A 10,517-nucleotide genomic window follows, 5' to 3' on the forward strand; every position below is an offset into this window, starting at 1 on the left:
GTTTATTACAGATCTTGATTGGAGTCCACTCTGTGGTAAATTCAAGTGGTATGGAGAAATGGTTGGGTGGTATACTCACATGGATTTAAAAAACATAGGTGCTGGGCCGATGAAGTAAAAGCGAAGTAACTGGAGATACTGGAGGAGAACAAGAGGAGCATGGCGACCCCACTGCTTAAAGCTTCCTGCCGATTGATCACTGCCATCGCTTAGCTGACAACGGATTAAATCCAAAACGGCATTTTCGTTAGGTTGACAGAAGGCTGAGTGCTTCATAATCCAAATATACACATTTCAGCCTCACCTGACTATTGCAGGAACATGAGTGCAATGGTGGTGCAAAAACAATTAGTCCCTATCTCTAATGAATTTAATAACAGGAGATGGGTTCAGTACTAGTTCAGAAAATAAATTATTTTACAAACTGACGAGGTTAGGTGACTTGAAGGCAAGACAATCAAAGTGACATATTCATGTAAAAAATGGTTCTTGATATTAAACTGTGAGGAGGCTTGGTGCATGACTACCTCTAGATGAGACATGGTAACTACAACGGTGAATCGCGGCATAATACCAAAGATTAACCTGTACTTGAGAAGAGATCACATAGATCATCAGTAATCAAGTCAATTTAACATTGGACATGATTTGGAGGCCACAGACGTGTCTATATAAGGCCACAGTTGACGTTGCTACGTGCACTTCACCGCAATAAAAGTGCTGACCCAGTAACGACGCCCGCCACGGTAAGCACGGGGAGTTGGTCAGGTCTCCTACTGACTCTGCACACGCTCATGTGTCCCCGCAAAACTTTTGGGGGTGCCGCCTTGGTTCTTGCAGCGTGTTGTCTAACGACTCATCCTCCGGTATCTCTTCGCATGCTCATAGACTCCCAGGCGGGCTCTGCCTTCCTGGGTGATCCGCATTCTTGCTCTCACCAGGTTTGTCTCATACTCTGGCACACTGTCTCTTACAGGTGCTTGGTCTTTGGTGGTGGGTAGTTTGTAACGATGTTCGTTGAGGAAGAAGGAGTAGACCAAGGTGCAGCTGGTATGTGTTATGATATTTAATAAAGCTGAACACTAGAAAAAAAATAAAAGCGGAACAAACGAAACAGTTCTGTCTGGTGCAGACACAAAAACAGAAAACTCCACAAAACCACACGGAAAATGGCAACCTAAATAGGCTCCCCAATCAGAGACAACGAGAAACAGCTGTCTCTGATTGGGAACCAACTCAGGCCACCATAAACCTACAAACCCATAGACCATACAAAATCCCCATAGACAAACAAAAACCCTAGACAAGGGAACCCCTACACAATACAAAAACTAAACAGACCACCCTTGTCACACCCTGACCTAACCAAAAAACAAAGAAAACAAATATAAAGTCAGGGCGTGACAGGGGTGTTTGTTTTGATGGTAAGATGCTGGCTATTCAGTATATTATATTACTCCTATTTTCTGTTATAACATATGAAAGTTATAGATATCACTGAAAACCCCTTCAGTAATAGTGGCTTTTGTTTGCATGGCTGGTATTGTGAAAGTGGGGTGTAATTTGACTTGATCACCCAATGAGGCACTACTCTTAATATTTATTCTTCCTTTTTCTTCAAGGAAGCAGYTGTTCTTCCCAGGGACACCCTTGAGGCAGAAAGGTGGTGCGAATTCCAAACATTTAAAGGCACTGTTTACCCCCCTAGTGTAATTCGAATGGACGGGGAAGACCGCATGGATGAAGAGGYAAATATTCTCCTCAAGGAACCATTCATGTTACAGAAAGATTATGAGATGTTCTATGTGGAGGCAGTTGACAACAAGAAAATAACTGTCTTTGCCTCTTTTGAGGAGCAGGAGTGAAGCCATTTTTGAGGAGAGGTCAAACCTTGGTTTTGTCTGCTGTGTTAATTGTTAATTGTTAATTGTGTTGAGTAAAGATGATGTAGAAGTCACAGAGTCTCTGATCTCTTTACTGGAACTGGTATAACTTAATGTACAAAGCACATTGTACACACATTCCCTTACATTACGCTAGCTGTCTAGAGCACATCGGACTGTTAGCTTAAGAGGCTTAAGAGGCCSATCGGACAAATTCTTTGGCCACTATACCTATTTTGCCAATTGGTCTGGTTTACCACACGGAGCCCTGCTGATCTGTCTGCCGACGTAACAGCACGAGGGGGCCACAACAGACTTTCTTCCGTTGCGACGTCCCTCAAAGGCCCGTCTGCTAGCTTGCTTGCCCCGGCCCGCTAGCTGCCTGAAGCCACTCACTGGACTCCTATGATCACTCGGGTATGCATGCCTCTCCCTAACATCAATATGCCTTGTCCATTGCTGTTTTGGTTAGTAATTATTGCCTTATTTCACTGTCGAGCCTCTAGCCGTGCTTAATACGCCTTAGTTAACCCTTTAGTTCCATCTCCCACACATGCGGTGACATCACCTGGTTTAAATTATATTTCTAGAGACAATATCTCTTTCATCGTCACCCTATGAACAGGTTTACCCCCACTGTATTCACATCCTACCATACCCTTGTCTGTATATTATGCCTTGAATCTGCTCCTTTTACTCTCTGTTCGGAACGTACTAGACGACCAGTTCTTTTAGCCTTTAGCCGTACCCTTATCCTACTCCTCCTCTCTTCCTCTGGTGATGTGGAGGTTAATCCAGGCCCTGCAGTGCCTAGCTCCACTCCCATTCCCCAGGCGCTCTCATTTGTTGACTTCTGTAACCGTAAAAGCCTTGGTTTCATGCATGTTAACATTAGAAGCCTCCTCCCTAAGTTTGTTTTATTCACTGCTTTAGCACACTCTGCCAACCCGGATGTCCTAGCCGTGTCTGAATCCTGGCTTAGGAAGACCACCAAAAACTCTGAAATTTCCATCCCTAACTACACTGCTCAAAAAAATAAAGGGAACACTAAAATAACACATCCTAGATCTGAATGAGTGAAATATTCTTATTAAATACTTTTTCTTACATAGTGAATGTGCTGACAACAAAATCACACAAAAATGATCAATGGAAATCAAATGTATCAACCATGGAGGTCTGGATTTGGAGTCACACTCAAAATTAAAGTGGAAAACCACACTACAGGCTGATCCAACTTTGAATGTAATGTCGCTTAAAACAAGTAAAATGAGGCTCAGTAGTGTGTGTGCCTCCACGTGCCTGTATGACCTCCTTACAACGCCTGGCATGCTCCTGATGAGGTGGCGGATGGTCTCCTGAGGGATCTGCCTCCAGACCTGGACTAAAGCATCCGCCAACTCCTGGGACAGTCTGTGGTGCAACGTGGCGTTGGTGGATGGAGCGAGACATGATGCCCAGATGTGCTCAATTGGATTCAGGTCTGGGGAGGGCGGGCCAGTCCATAGCTCAATGCCTTCCTCTTGCAGGACATGCTGACACACTCCAGCCACATGAGGTCTAGCATTGTCTTGCATTAGGAGGAACCCAGGGCCAACCGCACCAGCATATGGTCTCACAGGGGTCTGAGGATCTCATCTCGGTACCTAATGGCAGTCAGGCTACCTCTGGCGAGCACATGGAGGGCTGTGCGGCCCCCCAAAGAAATGCCACCCCACACCATGACTGACCCACCGCCAAACCGGTCATGCTGGAGGATGGTGCACGGCGTCTCCAGACTCTGTCACGTCTGTCACATGTACTCAGTGTGAACCTGCTTTCATCTGTGAAGAGCACAGGGCGCGCAGTGGCGAATTGCCAATCTTGGTGTTTCTCTGGCAAATGCCAAACGTCCTGCACGGTGTTGGGCTGTAAGCACAACCCCACCTGTGGACGTCGGGCCTCATACCACTCATGGAGTCTGTTTCTGACCGTTTGAGCAGACACCATGCACATTTGTGGCCTGCTGGAGGTCATTTTGCAGGGCTCTGGCAGTGCTCCTCCTGCTACTCCTTGCACAAAGGCAGAGGTAGCGGTCTGCTGCTGGTTGTTTGCCTCCTACGGCCTCCTCCCACGTCTCCTGATGTACTGGCCTGTCTCCTGGTAGCGCCTCATGCTCTGGACACTACGCTGACAGACACAGCAAACCTTCTGCCACAGCTGCATTGATGTGGCCATCCTGGATGAGCTGCTCTACCTGAGCCACTTGTGTGGGTTGTAGACTCCGTCTCATGCTACCACTAGAGTGAAAGCACCGCCAGCATTCAAAAGTGACAAAACATCAGCCGAGAAGCATAGGAACTGAGAAGTGGTCTGTGGTCACCACCTGCAGAACCACTCCTTTATTGGGGGTGTCTTGCTAATTGCCTATAATTTCCACGCTGTTGTCTATTCCATTTGCACAACAGCATGTGATTTTGTGTCAATCAGTGTTGCTTCCTAAGTGGACAGTTTGATTTCACAGAGTGTGATTTGACTTGGAGTTACATTGTGTTGTTTAAGTGTTCCCTTTATTTTTTTTGAGCAGTGTATATATATATATATGCTCAATTAAATATGTAACATTTATCAACACAATTTTAACAGTACATGATACATAACAAGTCTTGTTCACCCCACAATATCCATAGCTTGTCTCAAATATAGCATGAAGCAAAAAGTGTTACAACACAACTGCTGTACCACATTTATATAATTTTTCTTACTATCTTCAAAAATGAAAACGTTTTTATTCAACGTGTGCCTTGCACAACGTGTGTGTCTGTATTTGGTGTGTGTCTGTATTCGGTGTGTCACTGTAAAACCTCAGATGAAACAAAAACCATGGGCGTGGTCAAACGTGGCGGAGTCCATCGTTTGACTCCGCCCACATTGAGCCCGGCCCTGAATCGCACGCCGCAGTCAGGGGAATCGCACGCCGCAGTCAGGGGGAATGCACGCCGCAGTCAGGGGGAATCGCACTCCGCAGTCAGGGGGAATCGCACGCCGCAGTCAGGGGAATCGCACTCCGCAGTCAGGGGGAATCGCACGCCGCAGTCAGGGAAATCGCACGCCGCAGTCAGGGGGAATCGCACTCCGCAGTCAGGGGGAACTCGACACGCCGCGCAGTCAGGGGACTCGCACGCCGCAGTCAGTGGGAATCGCACGCCGCAGTCAGGGGGAATCGCAAGTCGCAGTCAGGGGGAATGCCGCCGCAGTCAGGGGGAATCGCACGCGCAGTCAGGGGGAATCGCACGCCGCAGTCAGGGGGAATCGCACTCCGCAGCAGGGGGAATCGCACGCCGCAGTCAGGGGGAATCGCACGCCGCAGTCAGGGGGAATCGCACGCCGCAGTCAGGGGGAATCAGACGCCCAGTAAGGGGGACTCGCAGTCGCAGTCGGGGAATCGTACGCTCAGTCAGGGGGACTTGTAATTAAATAGTGGGGCAATGCACCCGCAGTCAGGGGGAATTGCACGCCGCAGTCAGGGGGAATTGAAACGCCGCAGTCAGGGGGAATTGCACGCCGCAGTCAGGGGGACTCGCAAGTCGCAGTCAGGGGGAATCGTACGCTGCAGCCAGGGGGACTTGTAATTAAATCAGGTGTTTGTTTGGCCTCAGTGTGTGTGTTTTGTGTGTGTGTGTGTGCTCGCGCGAGGAAATCACAGAGAGATGTGGAGAATGCTGAGAGGATGTTTCTTTAAGACCTATTGCCTTCCAATCCGACAGAGGGGGAGGCTATGGTAAGGTGGTGTAGCGCCGCTCCCCGCTCCCTTATGCCGTTTACATGTGCAAAGGAGAGAGACAGGGGGAACCATATATCTGGGTATTTGAAAGCAGCACAGGCACGGAGGCATAATCCGCGGAGATGTGTCCGAGACATATTTAACGTCAGATTTGGACAGTATGAGCATCGCGCGATGACTGTGGTAAGGATGTAACTTCCACCGCCCCTCGCAACCCATTTTCMTATGGCATGAAACGAGAAGAGTCTGTGAAAATGTGTGCGTTTGTGTGTGGCCGATAACCAGTTAGCCTATGTTTATTGTGTTGTCAGGAAGGGAGGGGAATATAGGAGGGAGGTAAATACATACAATAAACGATGCAATAAAAATAAACGAGGCACCTGTACTGTACTAAACCTACAGGTGCGTTAGCAACACACGTTAGCAACACACACCTCGATGTATTTAGGGCGCTCACGAGAGAGAGAGAGAATGTAGCCTACAAATAACGTTATATGTAGCCTATGCATTGCCAAGTTCTCATAAGCCTATAATAAACTAATACACTAGCATATAAACTACCGTTATTAAGCAACGATTTCCAAGAATAAGCATTATTTTAGTGCTTTTCTCTCGTTTGTCTCTGGAGTAAATTGTATCAAATGCGTGACATGTATTTTGGAACCCGTTCAGTGTACAGTATTTCTGACGTGCTGTTCTCCATAAAATGAGTAGCCTATATCCTATGGCATGATGAGCGTTAACCATCGAGATATCTTCRTGCAAACTGTGGATGTTTTTATGAACATTCAGGAATGTCTGTAGGTGTGTGGGGCTGTGTGTGTGTGTTTTATCAAATTATATTTTTCTTTCCATACATTAAAACATGGAAGTAGTCTATAGCTGTCATCTCCAAACGCCTCATTTTCAGCACTGAAACACTGTTGGGGATGCGATTAAAAACATGTTTGATTGTCTTTCCTTCCTTTGATTCTGTCTCGCTCTGCCCAGCTGCCGACAATCAGTTATTGATTTCATTGATGCGTTTCGTGATATGAGATGGATTTAAATAGGCTAGTTGTGTTTGCTATTGTGAATAATGTGTCACAGGACAAACCGCCGCTGTCTCAGTCATCATTAATGTGTAAAAATGTCAAGTAAATAATTTAATGTGTGCGTAAATGCTGAGTAGGCTATATAAGACAACATTTATGGTGAACAGATTATGCCCCACTTTCTTCCAATGTCGGTAATAGCGAAAGGCTTGGCCACACTCCCCTCTCCCCCCCAATGTCTGGTGAACAGCGCTGTGTAGGCTGCCTTGCTCCTTCCTTCCTCGTCAATCGCTCTCTCTCTCTCTCTCTCTCTCTCTCTCTCTCTCTCTCTCTCTCAAACGTTTCATATTTTCCTTATTAGTCCCCCATTCGTGGATAGCTGCTATTTTAGTAACCTAATACTGTACAAGATTGAGGCCTGCTCCTAATTGGCCATATAGAGAGCAACCATGAGATGGCCTACTACTCTGGGCTGTAAAGAACAACCACCACCATGTTAGGAATGTGACAGCTATAGGGTGTTGACAAAGATGATGAGGGTGATGGCAAGTATGATGATAAATTGTATACAGAGATCGTTTTGTAGCTGTTCAATGATGCAGTATTAGTCGACATTGCATATTAGTCAGTGTGTCAGGTGCAAAGAAGACATGGTGCTAGATGACCAACTAGCATTCATAAYCTGAGTACGCTTAAAATCAGCTGCCCCTATAGTCCTATTCTTGCCATGAAAAATGATGGAATATCTTATCACAAGCCCAATCATCTTTGACTCTATATAATAATTTGTCCATTATTTGGGACTTTGCTTGTCTTGAGAGGTTTGTCGCTTTTGTATCCTCGTGTCAACTGTTTGTAATTGCCATMAACATGTTTGAATAGCCTACCTCACAAAGATAATGAAAATACTACTACATTACTATTGGTATTATATTTTGTGGAAAGGCTTGGGCCACATCTAGTACTTGTCCTGAAGTGCAGGGGCCAAAGGGTCACATTGCCWGGTTGTCCAGTCTGTTTGTGCTTTCATCATATGGCAGTGTTCTGCATTGCTTTTGAATGTGTCTCTGTAAATATCTCTAGTCCTCTGTCTCTCTAGTCCCCTGTACAGGCAGTGCACTGGCCATCACTAAGTACRCCTACCTCAGAGCTGAATCAGGTGTGTCAGTGCTGGGCTGGAACAAAAGCCTGCACACCGAGTAGCTCTTCAGGACCAGGGTTGGAGACCACTGCCCGTACCAGTAGAAGGATGGCATGAGAGACAGCCTTGGTGGTCCTCCTTACCTCTCCTGGATGAGATGGAAGATGCTGATATAGCAGCAGGAGTAACCCAGGTGCAGTAGGTGCTGGGTGGGTTACAGTTTGCCAGACATCCTCTTCCTGGCAGGTCATGGAGGGAATGCTATAGTGGTTACCCAGACTGACTCATGGTTCTGATGGCCTGACTTGCCCTATCTACAGCCACCACATCATGTAATAAAATGTAACAATGGTCCTAGACRAGTGTTATTCCTTACTGGTCCTGACTGGGGACTCACAGGGTGTGCAGGCTTTACATCTATCACAGCACCAACACACCAGTTTCCAGACCCCAATTTATTAAATGAATTATGTGTTAACAAGGGGCAGGGACATATGCCTGCACAGCCTGTGGGTGCCCAGGACCAGGCTTGAAGAAAAACACTGATCTTTCCTTAGATCTCTATTTTAGGCCTATCCTCTCTGTTCACAAACCTAAACTGGACAGGTGTGGGAAACAAGCTTTTTCATCCAGTCACCTTATTGATCTGTGATCATTAGATAAATATAAGGGAAGGAAGGGTGTGTAAAGTATTGGGACACAGGCTGGGAGTTGTAGTCTTCCCGCGCAGCCCGTTGTTATTACTGTACCACTAGTAGTCTCTCTCGAAAAGACTACAGAGCCACTATGTGCCGGTCTGCTCCCCAATCTGGAGAGGTGAGGGTCTGGAACTGGGCATGTCTTCAGCATTTAGATTAGGTTACATAGGTCTGCGTGGTRTCAAAAGCCTGCACACTCCGTGTCTCCCCAGGACCAGGATTGAATCAAATAATCAGCAATTTTTTCAAAACTTGATTAGCTGAATCAGGTGCATTAGTGCTGTATTGGTGCCTTGCACACGCTTTGTTTGTTTAATCACAGAGAATAKACTAATATGTATAACACACTAGATGTGGTCAATATCTGGGTCATGTTTAGTAGGGAGAAAACATGTAGAAATGGGGAGGTACTACCAATAAGAACACAGATCGTTTTGTTTTCCAGTGTAAAACATTTGCAAACACGTGTCCTGCTGAACACGACCCAGGTCCCGCACCTATATTTCATTACATATTTCGTATCATTATCTGTTCATGTTTGAGAGATGCTTGAGATTACTACACTTACAGTACATCAAGTTACAGTACAGGTTTATGTTGTGGAATTGTCTTACAGTAGTTGTAGTACTGGCCTAGCTTGTCTTTTCCTATGTTGTATACAGTGCATTAACTGAGGTGGGCCTAGTATGACGCTTTGTCTATCTTTATTTCTTTCAGCTATCGCTCCGGGTGTTGTGAAGACCCAACCTGTGGATCCAGTCGGAAGGTGGGCCTTCCACTATCCATTCCTGCCCTCCCTTTCCTCAGCCAATGCTAGACTCCTACCACAGCCCAGTTTCACATAGATACTTCCTCCTTCGGTCATTCAAGAGCACATAGATCAGGGATTATCAACTAGATTCAACCGCGGGCTGATTTTTTCTTSAGTGGATGGTCWGGGGGCCGGAACTGACCGCAAGAAGCCCAAACAGATATAACATTTGACTAAAACATAATAATTGTAGCTGATTTGCTGGTGATTTTACAGTCATTAATGTCCAAAAAGAAAGAAATAACAATTTTCTTTGCTCTGCAAACTTCGGGGGGCCAAAAAATATCACCAGAGGGCCAAATTTGTCCCGGCCCCGCAGGCCGCCAGTTGGGGAACCCTGACATAGTTCCTTCCTGGTAAACAAAACCCAGGTTGTTGCACAGTAAGAAAAAAGCAGCGAGAGAGAAAAGTGCACTAGGCCTATTTATTAGTGTTGTTTTGGAGAGAAGAAGTAATGCAATAGATGGAATCAGAAGGAGTGAAATGGAAGCGTCAAACATGATTAAAAGCWATTTTTTACAAAGAAAAAAGGAACAATTTATCTTTTTTATACACTGTCATTTCAGTCAGAGATGAACAGACTCAAACAGAAGATCTCGTTCAAGTAACAGACATTCTGTCAACGAATCACACGTACACACACTTTGACCCACCTGCACACAGGGCTTTTGGGTAAACACAAACTCCCAACATAGACGTTTTCTCTCAGAACCCGCCACACACTCTCCAGTCTCATGATGATGTGCGAAGTGATGCCCACCATTTCGGAGGACGGGCGCGGTGGAGGCCCCTCCTCTCCTGGGGTCGGGGCTGGGGGCCCTGGTGGGGCCATAGAGGGAGGGGGCTACGGTGGCCGAGGAGAATCAAGGGGTGGGGGTGATGAGGGAGGCAGCACAGGGAACCTGGAGTCCCTGATGGTCAACATGCTGACCGAGAGGGAGAGGCTGCCTGGAGAGCCGAGGAGACCCAGGACAGCCTTGGACGGCCCAGCTACGCCTCAGAGAGCTAGGCCATGAGAAGGGACTCCTCTCCAGACAGTTGTCCATCGCCCTGCCACAGGTACAGTACGTGTGTGTGTGTTGTGCTGTATGTGTGTGTGTGTGTGTGTGTGTGTGTGGTGTGTGTGTGTGTGTGTGTGTGTTGGTGTGTGTGTGTGTGTTGTGCTTGTGTGTGTGTTGTGTGTTGCA

General features: G+C 46.6%; 1 protein-coding gene across 1 annotated transcript in view; it reads left to right on the forward strand.

Annotated features, from left to right (window-relative positions):
• Positions 1-5,638: 5,638 nt before the first annotated feature.
• Positions 5,639-10,517, forward strand: part of LOC111977257 (liprin-alpha-3-like) — a 70,980-nt gene continuing 66,101 nt past the window's right edge. Inside the window, 4 exon segments of the mRNA XM_024006641.2 lie at positions 5,639-5,829; positions 7,780-8,014; positions 9,237-10,309; positions 10,311-10,389. Of these exon segments, the coding sequence (XP_023862409.1) occupies positions 10,065-10,309; positions 10,311-10,389 (324 nt within the window). The 5' untranslated portion in view covers positions 5,639-5,829; positions 7,780-8,014; positions 9,237-10,064.

The sequence above is a fragment of the Salvelinus sp. IW2-2015 genome, linkage group LG17 (assembly GCF_002910315.2).
Source record: "Salvelinus sp. IW2-2015 linkage group LG17, ASM291031v2, whole genome shotgun sequence".
Lineage (NCBI taxonomy): Eukaryota > Metazoa > Chordata > Actinopteri > Salmoniformes > Salmonidae > Salvelinus > Salvelinus sp. IW2-2015.